A 15,774-nucleotide genomic window follows, 5' to 3' on the forward strand; every position below is an offset into this window, starting at 1 on the left:
ATATATACATATATATTTTATTAAGTTATACGTCATTATTTCTCGGTGATTGGTCCACCAATTAAATGGAGATCCTTTCATGAACGTGTGAGTGAATTTTTTAAGTTCAAATCCGTGCGTCATCTTTTATTTTGGAAAATACCTTCTCAAAAACCATATGCAAAACGTGTTATTTAGGAAACCATCTACTTCAATACCTAAGGAGAAATGCTAAATTTGTCTTTGAAGATCATGTTACTTTTAGGAAACTATCAACTTCAACACCTAAACGGCAAAACCCATACTTTAAGATTTTTTTTAGGGTAACCCTTATTTAAGATTTCATTTTGCATACGATCTCATTTATTTTAGAACGTCTCATAAAACATAATGTATTTTTTCTCATCAAAAGTGGTTAATATATAAATCATAATTATAGTATAAAATAGCTAGGTTCATTTTTCAACATGAATATATATATTAAAAAAAAATGAAATTTTTGTCATTTATGAAATTTAAATTTTGGATCACGAATTCATTCAATAAAGTTACGAGTTTACTGTAGATATCTACAATCCAATAATTAAAAATAATTCTTATTTTATATTCCAATGCATACCTAAACTCATTCAATATAAACACTTCTTATAATAAAATAATTTCAAGTGTAGCTTCCTTTGTGTTCGCCACTACTAACATAGATACGGAGACAGCCGCATGCAATGACGGATCTACATGGCGCCGCGGGGGCTTAAGCCCTTCGTAAGGGACTTTTAATTATTATTCATTAAAAATAATTAAGTTGTCGATATTTTATGTAAATTATTATACAATAATTTTCATCACTGAATTAAATTATAAGTAAATTGCCTTTTAGAAATCTCAAATTCAAAAATTAAAAAATATAGCCTTTTTTTCAACATCCACTGGCCACGTGGGCTATGAAATTTGCACGAGGTAGAAGCTGCATATATTCCCACGTTTGCATATGAATTTTAACACCTCATTTGCTTTCCCTCTCTCTCTTCCTTCCAAATACTTGTAAATTTGTCTGCCTCCAGCTGATTTTCTGGAAAAAATTATTCTTTTACTATACTTCCTGTTGGCAAAAACTTGAAATGAGGTATACGATTCTCTTTTTCTTAACTAATTCTGAATATTGTTCCAATCACTATTATATTTGATGCTCGTGCTGTATTATTATATGTAAAAAATGTCAAATTAATTTTGTATAACTGAGAAAAGTTAGTTTTGGCATTTGGTTCACAAATTTATACTGCATTACTTTATAACTACACTAATTAAGTTATACAAATTGGATAATTATTTTGTATGCCTTTGCTTTGCAGGCGCAGAAAACCATGATGACTGTGTGGGGAAGTTTGCTTCCTATAGAATCGTGTTCCTTAGATATTTGATAATCAGTTTTGATTCTTGAGAGGTGAAATGGGGATTGATGCATTTTGTTATTGCTCTTGATTTGCTTAGATAAAGAGGTTGATATATGGCAACTTCAAATGAGAGGTGGATCCACAGTCTGCAGTTTTCTTCGTTGTTCTCGCCGCCTCCACAAGATGCAGAGAAACGCCATGTATGTTTTCCATTATAGATTAGTTTTCTAGTATGAGCTCATTCAATTATATATTATGTTGGCCATTAATTTATGATTTTCTGATTCTTGATAAATGATAAGAGTGGTACATTATGGAAATTCACTATATAATCTTGAAATTTTGCTTGTATAATAATGTCTCTATATTCTCTCCATGTCATGATAGGCTCAAGTTACTGGTTATGTAGAGTTGTTCAGCCAGTTCATCTCAGAACAATTTCCCCATGATTTAGAGGAGGTATTTCCCCTTCTTCTAATACCCATGCAACTCGAAATTAATTTTAGAAAAAAAATATTAGTCTGATCACTTTTCTTGCTTGTGTTTTGTAGCTGATCCGAGGCCGGTATCCATCTAATGAGAATACACTATTTGATGATGTTTTGGGTACTTGTTGATATAATATATACTATCATGCATATTTCATTAAAATATTCCTGCCAAATGAAATGAGTTGGTGTGTTTGCTTCACTTAAATTGTCCAGCAACCTTTGTTCTTCACCACCCAGAGCACGGCCGTGCTGTTATCTTTCCCATCGTTTCATGCATTATCGATGGTCAGCTTGAATACGATAGGAGAAATCCTCCATTTTCTTCTTTCATCTCCCTTGTCTGCCCGGAGAGCAAGGTAGTTTAGTTTAGTTTAGTCATCTTTCTTTGCAATTTTCTACCTCTTAATTTGGTTTCAGCACAGGTGTATTCCGAGCAGCTGGTCATCGCGTGTGGGGAGATATTACGAATCTTGACTCATTACAACCGGCCAATTTACAGGAGATCATCGGTGTCTTCTTCGTGTCTGAGGCCGTTGTCACCTTGGATCACTGATACGTTGCTCCAAGCACCTCTTGCTATTCGAAGTGATTTCTTTCGCTGGTAAGCACAACAACTATATATAGGCATAGGCATAGCATAATATCATTCAATCACAAGTTAATTTGTATCACATTAGAGACTATACTATGTATTGTAGGTGTGGAGGTGTTGGGGGAACTTATGCAGCTACAGAACTGATCAAACCGCCTTCGACTGGTTAGTGATCGAGACATCTCAAAAGTGTGTACATATATATACCACTACATTAGATATGATCAAAGATTCTCTTGCGTCTGTGTTAAGGTTTGTGCAAAGATTATGTTTTTTTCTTGTGATGGGATCAGGGAAGCATCCTGTGCTCGTGACATCAATGCCAATGTGGGCTGTGGTCAACGGTGCTGCAGTTGTACTCAGCGTATGTGATGAGGAAGTTGCTCGTTACGCGTCTGCTACGTTGACAGAAGCTGCTGTCCAAGCAGTTTTGCTCCCTCCACCTAAGGAGGAGCATCCCGTGGCCGGCCTACCACCTCTCGAGCCCTATACACGCCTCTTTCATCGGTAAATCCCCAGTCTAGTGAAACTGGTTCTGTATACCAAGTTTAAAAATAGATTCAGTCGTTTTGTATGGTTGCGCTCGTCGTTTAGATACTATGCAAATTCAAGTCCAAGCATGTGCCAGAGGCTGCTTCTCGGGCTGCTCGAGGCTCCACCATCCTGGGCTCCTTATGCACTCGAGGCTGCTGTGCAGCTAGTGGAACTCCTCAGAGCAGCAGACAGCTATGCCTCAGGCATGAAGGTAGCTATGTCAAATTACTTATACTTTTTACTAATTGAGAGTTACACGGTTTGGTAATACGTTATAGCTTCCAAGAACTTGGATGTGTCTGTATTTCCTGCGTGCAATCGGAATTGCAATGTCCGTGCAAGGTGGAACTGCAGCGGACGTTGCAGCTGCCTTGCTGTTTCGGATACTTTCCCAACCGGCTCTACTCTTTCCTCCACCGAGACAAGGTGATGATGGCGTTGTGGTTCAATCCGATCATCAAGAAAGTTCCAAACTAGCAGAAGCTACTGCACAAGAGATTGCTTCGATGCTCTGCGCCCTCGACCTTGAGGTGGAGCGGAGAATATGCATGATTTGGGAAGCTGCCTATGGTTTGATCCCAATAACTTCCTCCTCCACGGATCTCCCCGAAGTCGTGGTTGCAACGTCTCTGCAGCCGCCTATACTATCATGGAACTTGTACATTCCCCTTCTCAAAGTGCTCGAGCATCTACCTTGTGGAAGTCCGTCCGAGAGCTGTCTGATGAAGATATTTGTGGCTACTGTCGAAGCAATTCTTTGTAGAATATTTCCGGTTGAGTCATGTAAAGAAGATATTCAGAAAACAAGAAATGCATCCAAGAATCAAGCTGTTGCTGAGCTTCGCACAATAGTCCATTCTCTGTTTTTGGGGCCGTGTGCTTCCGTTGAGCTCGCCTCCCGCCTTCTTTCTGTCGTGTTGACAGTCAGCACGAGCCATGAGGCGCAGCTTGATGGCAGCAAGCGATGTGGAGCTGAGGAAGGCGACGTTTTAGAAGGAGGTAAAAGGAATTTGGCAAGTAAACAGAAGCCTATAGCAGCAGCATTTGATTCTTATGTCATTGCTGCTATATGTGCTCTTTCGTGTGAACTGCATACACACTCTCTTATCTCAAACCGGTTAGACAACGCCAGAGTGAAATGTAGGTCAGTTGATCGCACGAGGCGAATGCTAGCAGTTCTGGAAGCACTCGTGTCGCCGGAGCTATCTTCCATTGGCACATCAAATGAAATAGTGGCCAGTGTGATGGTTGCAGCTCACGTTCACGATCTACTCAGACGTTCCAAGGCTTTCACACGGGCTCTCTTGCTCATGACGAAGCGCAAGTGGGACAAGGAGGTCCGTTCCCGGGCATCTTCCCTCATTAACCTAATTGATGCCCACTGTAAAACTGTTGCATCCATAGCTGACAAAGCAAGGCCGCTGGAGGCTCGGTTGCTGAAAAAACGCAAGACGTTGTTATTTGAAGATTGCGAGGCTTTGGAGGGGCGTATACAGGTTGTTAGATCTGTCCTGGTGGAGAAACAAGAGGTGTGTTTCTTGGTGGTTTCTTTGCTCTGGCACGCGTTGATTGCGTCTCCTGAGATCCAGCTGAGAGCTGAGAGCTCGTCCGCGCATCAAGGGTGGAGGAAGGTGCCTATGATCAGTCTGTGATAGAGTTGAATGACACATTGTACAGATTGATAAGAATATGAATTGATTGAATTATGCAGGTGGTGGATGCTCTCTCCAACGTAGTTTCAGCATCGCCGGCAAAAGCTGCAATGGCTGTAGTTGTTCAGGTGTGGTGGGGATTGTTTCATTGAAGGTAACTGATGAGAAGTGATAATGAATAATGATCCATTTGCATTTTGTTGGTATTCAGGCAAGTAGTGAATTGAAGCCTTGGATTGGAGAAAAGGCGCGGCGAATCAATGAGAGAGTAGTGAAAGTGATTGCTGAGTTGATCAACAGCCATGAGAATTCAGAGTCATTGATGATGGTGGCTCGTTCGCCGGAGCTCCTCCTCCGAGCGACTGACGGGATCATTGTCGATGAAGCATGCACTTTGCCTCAACTTGAGGTACCTAGCTTAATGTATATATGTCTTTTCCTTTGTTTTCAAACACATAAATAGGCCACTCTTGAAAATGAGCAGTTGCTGGAAGCAACAGCTAGAGCGATTGAGGCCGTGGCGGGATTGGGGGAGTGCGGAGTGGCAGTGGCGGAGGGCATGGCGGACATGTTGAAGGTAGGTGTAGCTGATGAGGATCCGGTTTGTACGAGTGATTCTGATAAACATAGTATATAATGTGCAGTGCCGGCTTGCTGCAACTGCTCGTTGTGTTTCTCACCCGAGGGCTCATGTCCGCGCTCTCAGCACTTCAGTGCTCCGCGCAGTTGTGCACGTTGCTTCGAGCTCAGCTGCCTTGAAAGATGATGTACATGAGTGCTTGAAATCGGAAGTGCGTGCCCGCCTCGCCGCGGGCTTGCCGGTAAACTTCATCCAAGCCGCTGCAAAGGAATTAGGCTGTTGCACTTGAATTATTCCATTACCCTTTTCTCTTCTCAAATGTGTAAACGTTATTGTTAAAAAACGAAAAACCACGACGAAAGACAAGCTTCAAATCAACTTGTTACTGTAGACTATATATCATCAAGGTGAGTTGAGTTATAAAAAAAATGAAAAGAATTACAGAATTAAGATGAGACTACTGATCTAGCGAGTCAAGTCACTAAACAAACATCGGTATCAGCTACCCTTAATTATGCTAAGCTCCAATTGCTCAAACCTTGTCGTCAGCCTCGGAAGATTCCGAGGATCCCTTATGCTGACTGTTTCTGGAAGCCGAGTGGCTGCGCCGCTCTTTACCCCCGGGTTTCGACGAGGCGTTGCCGTACCAGATCATCCCAATCACGGCAATGATCATGCCTATCACGACTTGCATACTAAGACCCTCTCTACCAAAGAATAAGAATCCCAGAACCAGCACGAGGATCGTCTTCATGTGGCCGAGGACTTGGAATGAAACGGCGGTGAATCTGCCTATGCAGATGAACTGACTCAGATTCGTGCCCACAGCTATAATACACGAGGCGACTATGAATGCCTGCACAGCCAAAGATAAAGATAGTTAATCTAGAGGGCATCTATCTATTTGAGACATTATGTGATGATAATGTTACAAACAGCATAGATTCGATACTTTAGTCTTCCACTGCAGATGTTGTTTGAACAAAATATAGAATTTTGAAGCATATGCAGGTATTCAAGAATGCTCCTTCGGTGCTGATTATCAATGAATGTTTAGGATAACAGATAAGGGCCACGATGAATGTAGAACATATATGAGGATAACACGATGCACTTACCACGGATGGTATATCAAAGTCAAAGCCATCGATCCTTTTGTTTGTCAACCAATAATCTAGAAAGGGGCCTATCAGTAACAGAGATGCAGCCTGAGCTGGCGCCGTGTGCCCCAGAAGATTGAACGAGCTTAGGGAGTACTTTCTCTGAAGGAAGTGAACATACTGCAAATGGATATCCAAGATTATGTACTTTTCTTTAGGATTGTAGACCAAATAAACACATCAGAGAGAGAGAGAGAGAGAGAGAGAGAGTTCCTTTTAAAGCAAATCAGTTAGAAATTCTCCATAAATCAAAGCATTCCTTTTTGTCTCTATTCTTCTTTTGTATTTTTTCTGATTAATTGCAAAACAGTGCACCAACTTTGGCACATTTTGCATTTTAACTGAAAACTTTCAATTAATACAGAAATATCCACATAAAATACATGCAGGCTGTAGAATGTAGTTTTTGTTATTGTAGAAAACTTACATATTGCTGCAAAGACGTACTCCAGACTGCAATAAAAGCAGCAATAAACCCTTTTCCATTAACACTCACGTCAGTCACAGTGCAGACTGCAACTCCAAGGAGAACAACTAAGATACTCAGCTTTGTGTCCCTTGAATATCGAATCTTGTCAAACACTATTTCCAATAAGCACGATACTGGTATCATACTGAGCTTTGCAATCTGAGAAGATAACAAGTCTTAATGTTGCAGGATACCATATATACAATTGTAATGGTAACATTGCAGGAAGTTCTTGTCAATAAATTACCTGGTAGAATCCCACGGAATTCCACATTAAACTGACATTCATCCCGACAATAGAGAAATTTGCAAAGAAAATAAATTTCAGAAGCTCTGAATAGGGTAGATGAGAAGCTTGGATGTAACCCAGCCACCTAAGAACAACCGTCATCAATGTGGTCGTAGCAAAATGCATCCCAGTTAAAGTTGTAGCTGCAAGTGTAGTAGTAACGAGAAAGCAGATACATCATGTCAATATGGAAGAAATACTACTCATACACAGAGTCGCGAAAAGAAAACTGAAAACAAAAGGCAAGAAAAAACAGAGAATGAGCTCCATCATAGAAAACCAGACATAATCACCATAAGTTTTATTTGAGTTTCTCACAATTTTCTGAACTTCAAAAGTCAGTTTCAACTGCTATCTGCTAAATGTGTTAAAATGCTACTTTTACTTTGTATCTGGATTCACAACTGTTACTAGCCATATATTATGTTTCCTGGTGCAATAAATGGCCACCGTAAAAAGGCGAACTAGCAAACATCTTGATTAACTTTTAGGTTATACATACAAAGATAATTCTTCTTACTTGGCCCTCTCATATCTTACAGCTCAATATCACATTCGTCATTTATAACTGCTTTCGCCAACATTTTTGGCATGAGTATCCTCTTGAGGTTTTGAATTTGAATTTGGTCCTATTTTCAGATCACAGTCCCCGTAGTGATCTAGATAGGACATAAGCAAGCAATAAGCTAAACAGGATGCCTATAGTTATTTCCAAAAACTAATAGATCTATTCGAGATGAAGGTATGGGGAAGCATTTCAAATAAGTACATTAGGAATCCTCCATAGTGATAAAGAGAATAGCTCAAGATGTGACCTCAATGATTTGAAACCCTAACCTATCAGACTAACACAACCTAAAAGAAGAAACCACAGCTGCGAAATTGGGTGAATCTCATCCATCATTAAACAACTGGTATAATCAAAATTCCAGACCATGCCGAGAACTAGTTCAACTTTGGACATTATTAATAGCTGATCCAGTGTCAAAAATTAAAAAGTGCGAATTCTGTTCAAATCAGTATTAAATAAGCTTTCAAATTGGCATCACATACTTACCAAAACTGAAGCCATAAGTAGCCATCAAGGCTTTATTGACAATGATAATCCCAACTGAAGTGATCACATTGAACATCCATGCAGCTGCATCCACGGCAGCCTTCTTATCAGCCTTGCTTGCTACTGCCATTTCTGCCACCTTCTAATTCCTATTACAACTCTCCGGGGGAGAAATTATAACCCGGCTAGGGCATAAAGCTAGGACGAAAATATCACATCTCCTGCAAAAGCGCCCAAATATCAGATCAACAATAGCCAAATTCCTCAGTACCTCGCAACAACATGAGTGTGAGCTGATGAAAAGCATTATGGCACAAGCAAATTCTCAACGGTAAATAATTCAATTTCGGGCAAGGTTACTTGATTGCATTCTCAAATACAAAATGATGATAGAAAAAAGCCTAAAACCCCCCAAAAGCTGCAGACTTGAACGCATTGGATTACTCCAAGATACTTAAACCCGCTAAATTTAGGGATCCTAATTAATTTACCAAACTAATAGCACAGTAATTGAGTACTAAAAGATCACACATTTTAATCCATTAACATTTTTTTCCAGATATGGGGTAATGAAATTCCCTAACAGCACCAAGTTCCAAAATCCCAAGATTGAACAAACAGAAACAGATCTGAAAATCACGAAACCGCCAAATTCGGCAAGATCGCATTCAATTCCCCAACTCCGCCATTGATTACTCACCAGAATGTGCAGATCCAAAGCACACGTAATCATGAATGGCCCAACTGAATATGACTAAAACATCAAACACGCGACAGTGAGAAGGCGAGTGAACACACATTGATGAAGCAAGGTGGCATCAGAAACGTGCCTTGGAGAGCGTATAACGGACTGAAAATGGGAGTTTTTGCGTGATTCTTGCGCCTCCTTCAGATCCTCGAACACACTATTGAGTTGATGATGAAGGCAGTTAAAAACGTGGTTGCATGTGATGTGTAATTTGTAGTACAACGTATACTCTCTCTGCCTCGCCTCGCCTCGTAGAATTGAGTGAAAAAAAAAAAAGAGATCGATGAATCGTTGAATAAATATTTCTATAAAAACTTATGGCCAATAAATGGAAAAATTTACTCTTTTTTACTTTTAATTATTATGAAGAGAATAATATGAAAGTCTGCCAAATTAATGTAGTTTTGAAAAATTGAATAAAGGTAAGATTGATAGTTCGACATTCTATCCGCTGGAATTTTCGATCGATTCTTTTATCTTTTTCTCAAACTATATTTCAAATGATACGAAATGCAATCTTGTAAAAAGAAAATGATACTCCCTCCGTTCCATTATTCATGACACGTATTCCTTTTTGGGCTGTCCCAACCTACATGGCACATTTCCTTTTTTGGAAAAAATCAGGGGACATTTAAGCATTAATATATTCGCTAATTACTGCCTAATTACATTTCTCCCTAATTATAATCATTTCAACTTTAGTTCTCTCTCTCTTCGTCTCTCATCTTCCGCTCTCTCTCATCGTCTCTTATCTTCCGCCAGCTTCACGCCGCCGCCTCCGGAGAAGAAGCCCGCGGCGGAGAAATGACTGCGGCCGAGAAAGCTTCAAGCTTGCGAAGGAGGGGGCGTCGCCGACAAGAAGAAGCTTGCTCGCTGCTACCAGTAGCCGACATCTTTGGCCCCATTCCTTTCTCCAGCGCCTTCTGCTTTCTCCGCTCCCACGCCCGTCGGCTTTGCGCCGTTCAGCGGCGCGGTTTTGGGATTTTTCAGATTTGATTTTTTTTTCAGATTTCGTTTGTGGATTTCGGCAGATCTCCTTTGTCTTTAAAATTTGGGTTCAATTTTGTTTTGATTTTTGTTTCGCTTTTTGCTGGTGAATCGAGTCTAACAAATTGGTGATGAACTAACTTTTTGTTTCTGATTATTATCTCAATAGGTTGATTGGTGATGAACAAACTTTTTGTTCTTGATTTTTGCCTTCATCGACGAGGTCGCGGCGGCGCGAGGGCTTGCCACCTCTTGATTTTTGTCGATTTGGGGATTTTTTGGTTTGGGGATTTTGGTATTTGATTTTTTTGACTTGTGGATTTGTGGATTTGAGAGGAGACAGTTGATTTTGGTTTCGATTTCTGTTTGCTGGTGAATCGAGTTGGCCGACGACGGAGGCGGCGGCGATGGTGTCTCTTCACCGCGAGCCCGGCGGAACTGGAGGACGAAGGAGGCGGCAGTGAGGACAGGGGAGGCCGAGAGAGAGTGTATGTGAGTGTGTGAGTGCGTGTGTGTTAATTGAAATAACATTAAACATCTAATTCTCTTAATTCTACTTTTCTTAATCTCCGTGCCGAAAAGTTTTGTCCCATAAATAATGGGACGGAGGGAGTATGAAATTATAGTAAACGTAATAGATTGTACGAGATGGTATCTAAGGTGAATGTAAATAGCTATAAGCAACGAGAGAAGCCAGCAAAGCTACGTTTTGAATAAACTCACTCATTTGTAATGTTTGTAAACAAAAAAAGAGAAGTGAATCGTTAAAAAAAATTACTGACATTAATTTATCACAAATACTTTTATGTAACCGGTTGCACCATGCAATTGATTTCCAGAATGACACTACTTCATTTAAAAAATGACACTTGAACATTTCCGAATTACACTACTTCAACATACAAATGACACTTGAAGATCTTTAAGTATTATTTTTATGTTGAAGTAGTGTGATTCAAAAATCAGTTGCACGAGAGAGTGCCTCCTAATTTATTTATTTTCTTGTTGTTGATGACTTGATGTTAAGATGAATTAAGATTCTCAAACACCATGTAAAAAATATATTGTGAGTGTTCACAAATAAATCACGATAATTATGTTTAGGAACAAATGAATGCAAATTTGATTGCAGATTCTCATTACTATATTAAATACGAAGCTAGGTTAATTGAAAAAACATTATTTCTCCAATCATAAAATCAGTTATTTGAGTATGAATATGCGTGAATTGTAACTTTCAAAATCTTGTTACTATACTACAGTGGCTGTTGTCATATCTTTCCCACTAAAATGCATAATAAGACCAATTATAATTATAATCTTATAAAAAAAACCCCTTCTAATATCAGCTACAACCAGAGTGTTTTTTATTTTCTATTTTCTACTCCCTTCGTCCCATGAAGCATGACCCAATTTTCTTTTTGGGTTGTCCCACAAAGCTTGACCTGTTTCTAAAAATAGCAAAAAAATTACCATTTATTCACCTTTTCACTTTTTCACCTATCACATTTAACACACAAAATATCAATTTTTTAATTTCCATGCCGAAAAGAAATGAGTGATGCTTCATGGGACGGATGGAGTACTTTTATCTCTTATTTGGACCCAACACAATTGTACTACATCTGTTGGTTACTATAGTCCAATAAATATTTTAACTTTTTCTGTGAAATTGGCGTTCTAAACTTTAGAAGTGACGTCGCCTACTTTGAATGAAGCCTAGTCAATTACAATTTCACAGTAATTAATTGTACACGCATGTGACAGACAACGAATATGGGCACACTAATAAGGGAAGGTCTTATATAGGTGGTCAGGTACAATTAAGATATATATGATCATGTCGGCAGATTCAAATTAAATCATAATTGTGATTAATAAATTTTAGTTGGAGATTAACAAATCTTAATTGAGATCTTACAACTTACACCTCATGTTATGAAAAAAAACTACAATTTCCTCAAATAGAGATTCACAACCAAACCTGCTCTCAAATTCCATCTCATAAATATGCAATTTTGTATTCATTATTCATACTTGAAGAAGAGAGTTTACGGACCAACATGGTTTTCTTTTCAGACAAACATGATTGAAGAAGATGGATTTTCAGCAACAACCATGCCAACATACAAGGAAGCTTACCAATGTTGTTACATCTTGCTCTTTTGGGAAAGGCTACCCATAGCTTTGGCTTTTGCCCTGAGCAAGAATTTCTGCGTCTTTCCGGTCGAGGTCTTCGGCAACTCCTCGAAGACTAGAGTCCGCGGTGCCATGTAATGAGGCAACCTGTCGCGGCAGTAGTTGATGATGTCCTGCGCGGTGACAGCATAACCCTCCTTGAGTTTCACGAATGCACAAGGCGTCTCGCCCCAATGCTCATCCGGCCTTCCCACGACAGCAGCTTCAAGAACGGCCGGATGGCTGAAGATCACCGACTCCACCTCTATCGTGCTTATATTCTCCCCTCCGGAGATGATTATATCCTTGGACCGATCTTTCAGCTCTATGTAGCCATCGGAATGCATCACGCCCAAGTCTCCACTATGAAACCATCCTCCTCGGAAAGCCTCTTGGGTTGCTTCAACGTTGTTCAAGTAACCATTCATCACGGTGTTTCCTCTAAACATCACCTCACCCATTGTCTTCCCATCTCGAGGCACACTCTGCATAGTGACAGGATCCTTGATATCGAGCTCCTCCAAGCCGAGATGCTGCAATCCTTGACGCGCCTTGAGTTTTGCTCGGGCTTCAAGAGGTAAGGAATCCCACTCCGGCTTCCAAGTGCAGACTGTCCCGGGTCCGTAGGTTTCTGTGAGGCCATACGCGTGAGTGATGTTGAATCCTTGTTCCTCCATCTCGAAGAGCACCTGAGGAGGCGGTGGTGCAGCACCCGTCATTACCGTTACCCTTCCTGGAAGAGGCCTCCTCTCACTAGCTGCCACGTTGATTATCATGTTCAAGACCGTAGGAGCACCGCCCATGTGTGTGACTCGATGAGTGGCTATACTGTCGAATATCCCCTTCGCTGTGACATTCCTAAGGCATATATTGGTTCCACCTTGTGCAGCCACACCCCAAGTCAGGCACCAGCCGTTGCAATGGAACATGGGCACGGTCCATAGATAGACGGGCATGGATTGCATCTCATTAAGCAGAATCGCAGCCATGGAATTCAGATAGGCTCCTCTGTGACTAAAAACAACACCTTTAGGGCTCGACGTTGTGCCTGAGGTGTAGTTCAGAGAGATAGGGTCCCACTCATCATTCGGCCTTACTACCGCAAACTCATTCTCTCCTGATGATAGTAAAGACTCATATTCTGTCACTTCCGCCATTGCCTTAGCTCCAGAAACTGAATCATAAGGCTCTGGGATCAAGATTAGAGAAGGCAACGGGATGCCCTTCTCGGACAAGATCTTGAACGCGCCCTTGGCAACGTCAAGAAACTGGTAGTCGACAAATATGAGCTTGGCTTCCGAATGTGTGAGCAACACGGCCACCATCGCGGAATCATGGCGTATGTTGAGCGTGGAAAGGATTGCTCCAGCCATTGGAACAGCAAAATGTAGCTCATACATTGCTGGAATGTTTGGAGCCAAGGCAGCAACCTAATCACACTATAACTATTACTATAAAACTATGTGGTATAGTTGATTCCTTCAAGGAATACAGCTTCAAGAAATGGGCATATAACAAAATCTCCATAATTTTGCTATGATTAATCATTTTATATTAATTTCTATGAACAAGCTAGGCAATATTCAACATAGATGCAGCAGGTTATACAGTTTTGTGCACAATCAAATGGCAAAGACCATCACTTTAGCATTAGATTGTTGCTATGAATTTAGATAAAAGTTAGTAATTTGAATTCACGGTGTCTGATCTCCGTGAACGAAACCAATTACAAGAGCTTAATCAAACAACAATGGTCCAAAAATTGCCCTATTAATTGGGAATAGTTGCAAAAAATGAAACTGAAGAATCTAAATAAACACACACCACACACACAAATTGAAGTTGAATTGAGAAAACTCACAACATCGCCGCGGGAAATGCCGCGGCGGCTGAGGGCGGAGGCGAGGCGGCGACACCTCTCATGCGTCTGCTTCCAAGTGAACTCCAAATCTCCATAAACAAGAGAAATTCTGTCTCTGTAAACAATCGCTGATCTCTCCAGAAAACTAATGGGAGAAAGTGGAACATAATTTGCTGAACATTTGATTGTACCGTTGGCCATAGTGTTGAGTTGACCCTCAAGATAAGGAAAATGATTTATTACAAATTCTACTCAAAGATACTGATATTGAATATTTATTATAATTATATGTTCGGACATTAAGTCGGAGAATGTCATTTTCACTCATAGATAAGGTATTAAGCTGCTACACGCAATTCTGGTACTAGTAATTTATCAAAAAAACATAGTATTAAATTAAACACTTTGGACCTTGCATTTATAGCTTTTTTTTTTCTTCTATCTAAAGGTACAAATATGTACTAGCTTTTTTCTTCTATTTAAATTAAGGGTTAATGTACAAATCCACCCCTAAATTAGACACCTCTAAAGCGTATATCCCTCATTCTCGACATTGGCCCAAATATACTCCCAGAGTCCATAAAAAGAGTGCATTTAAACCCAGCAAGTTAACGGCCCCGTTAACTTGTTGGGTTTAAATGCACCATTTTTATGGACTCTGGGAGTGTATTTGGGCCAAGATCGAGAATGGAGGGTAAAAACGCAAGTTAACTTAAATTCTTTTTTTTTTTATTTCTATGTGGCGTCGACGTGATTTCGATCTCAATCGGCGACGGTGCATACACCGCCGTTTGGAGGGGGATTTTCGTCTCCTCCTCAACTGGAAACGATAGCCCCAACGGGATGTGGGTGACTAACCTCGCGCCATGACTCACCATCGTTGGCGCCGGCACAATCGACCGCGATTTCCCCGCCAACATCATCCTCAGTGACGACAAAAAATTCTCCGGCGTGTCCCTCTACTCCGGCGCGTCCCTCAACGGCAAAATGCTCAATTTAATTTACCCGGGAGACGACGACGATGACACAACAGAGGGGGGAAGTTGTCGGTGTCGGCACTGGGGGTGAGCTCATTAGCACCGGTGCCTATGGAGCGGTCACAACAGGAGATAAAGCTGGAGGAGTTGAGACCGGAGCTGCAGCCAAGTGTTTTTTTTTATGGCGGTGAAGAGCGGGGTTCTGGTGAAGGCTGGCCAAAAAAGTTTTAATGGGTGAAATCTATAATTTAAATTAAAAAAGAAGTTAATGGAGAGATAACGGCGTTAACTCGCTGGGTTTAAATGCATCATTTTTATGAACTCTAGAGATGTATTTGGGCCAAGATCGAGAATGGAAGTGGTATGCTCAAGGAATGTTCACTTCAGAGGTAGATTTGTACCTTAACCCTTAAATTAAATATATACCGACTCTGCGACTCTTGTAGCCATCAAAATTAAATACTTTTGACCTTGTATATATAGCTTATTTATTATTATTTATTTAAAGGTATAAATATATACTAACTCTTGAGTCGTCAAAATTAAATATTAGTACTACTTTATACTCCTATATAGCTTTTTTTTTCTATTTAAAGGTACAAATATATACTATTTGCTTACATGCATGCAACTCTTGTAGTCGTAAAAATGAAATACTTCGGACCTTGTATATAAGCTTTTTTTATTATTATTATTTACCTGAAATACCTCTATGAGTTTATGTAAATTGCAACTGTCGGAAAGTGCCGGCGGAATTTTTAAGGTGAGCGGTGAATAATATACTTGATTTATAACATCTCTAATGGGAGGTGCTTAAGAAGTGCTTAAA

The 15,774-nt window shown here is 40.2% G+C and overlaps 3 protein-coding genes across 5 annotated transcripts; 1 reads left to right on the top strand and 2 right to left on the bottom strand.

Annotated features, from left to right (window-relative positions):
• The first annotated feature begins 973 nt into the window (after nt 1-973).
• Nucleotides 974-5,597, top strand: LOC130994921 (protein GIGANTEA-like). Of its 3 annotated transcripts, none has more exons than XM_057920064.1 (14): nt 974-1,102; nt 1,329-1,570; nt 1,758-1,829; nt 1,922-1,976; nt 2,075-2,217; nt 2,284-2,462; nt 2,560-2,618; nt 2,747-2,960; nt 3,048-3,198; nt 3,266-4,618; nt 4,699-4,767; nt 4,851-5,048; nt 5,124-5,216; nt 5,284-5,597. In XM_057920064.1, exons 2-14 carry the CDS (start codon nt 1,484-1,486, stop codon nt 5,506-5,508), a joined length of 2,898 nt encoding a protein of 965 aa, XP_057776047.1. In that variant the 5' UTR covers nt 974-1,102; nt 1,329-1,483; the 3' UTR covers nt 5,509-5,597. The 3 variants fall into 3 exon arrangements, with proteins under 3 accessions (XP_057776047.1, XP_057776065.1, XP_057776057.1); XM_057920082.1 differs by having other exon boundaries at nt 2,299-2,462; XM_057920074.1 differs by having other exon boundaries at nt 1,070-1,102; nt 1,468-1,570.
• LOC130994988 (UDP-rhamnose/UDP-galactose transporter 6-like) lies at nt 5,588-9,462 on the bottom strand. The gene is made up of 5 exons (XM_057920196.1): nt 8,195-9,462; nt 7,096-7,280; nt 6,807-7,007; nt 6,338-6,499; nt 5,588-6,075 (listed from the first exon to the last, which is right to left on the bottom strand). The coding sequence occupies exons 1-5, from the start codon at nt 8,322-8,324 to the stop codon at nt 5,752-5,754; spliced, it is 1,002 nt and encodes a 333-aa protein (XP_057776179.1). The 5' UTR covers nt 8,325-9,462; the 3' UTR covers nt 5,588-5,751.
• A 2,462-nt stretch (nt 9,463-11,924) lies between these two features.
• Nucleotides 11,925-14,307, bottom strand: LOC130994962 (butanoate--CoA ligase AAE1). Its single transcript, XM_057920180.1, has 2 exons — nt 13,969-14,307; nt 11,925-13,537 (listed from the first exon to the last, which is right to left on the bottom strand). Exons 1-2 carry the CDS (start codon nt 14,167-14,169, stop codon nt 12,080-12,082), a joined length of 1,659 nt encoding a protein of 552 aa, XP_057776163.1. The 5' UTR covers nt 14,170-14,307; the 3' UTR covers nt 11,925-12,079.
• Nucleotides 14,308-15,774: the final 1,467 nt, after the last annotated feature.

This window comes from Salvia miltiorrhiza, chromosome 1, assembly GCF_028751815.1.
Source record: "Salvia miltiorrhiza cultivar Shanhuang (shh) chromosome 1, IMPLAD_Smil_shh, whole genome shotgun sequence".
Classification (NCBI taxonomy): Eukaryota; Viridiplantae; Streptophyta; class Magnoliopsida; order Lamiales; family Lamiaceae; genus Salvia; species Salvia miltiorrhiza.

What these genes read in the sequence shown, in the direction of transcription:
- LOC130994921 (XM_057920064.1), top strand. Translation starts at nt 1,484, where the DNA reads ATGGCAACTTCAAATGAGAGGTGGATCCACAGTCTGCAGTTTTCTTCG. An exon ending in CAATGGCTGTAGTTGTTCAG is followed by an intron (nt 4,768 to 4,850) that starts GTGTGGTGGGGA and finishes GTTGGTATTCAG; the next exon opens with GCAAGTAGTGAATTGAAGCC. An exon ending in GCACTTTGCCTCAACTTGAG is followed by an intron (nt 5,049 to 5,123) that starts GTACCTAGCTTA and finishes GAAAATGAGCAG; the next exon opens with TTGCTGGAAGCAACAGCTAG.
- LOC130994988 (XM_057920196.1), bottom strand. Translation starts at nt 8,324, where the DNA reads ATGGCAGTAGCAAGCAAGGCTGATAAGAAGGCTGCCGTGGATGCAGCT. An exon ending in ATTCCGTGGGATTCTACCAG is followed by an intron (nt 7,008 to 7,095) that starts GTAATTTATTGA and finishes TTATCTTCTCAG; the next exon opens with ATTGCAAAGCTCAGTATGAT. An exon ending in ACTTTGATATACCATCCGTG is followed by an intron (nt 6,076 to 6,337) that starts GTAAGTGCATCG and finishes TTGGCTGTGCAG; the next exon opens with GCATTCATAGTCGCCTCGTG.
- LOC130994962 (XM_057920180.1), bottom strand. Translation starts at nt 14,169, where the DNA reads ATGGCCAACGGTACAATCAAATGTTCAGCAAATTATGTTCCACTTTCT. An exon ending in GCATTTCCCGCGGCGATGTT is followed by an intron (nt 13,538 to 13,968) that starts GTGAGTTTTCTC and finishes TAGTGTGATTAG; the next exon opens with GTTGCTGCCTTGGCTCCAAA.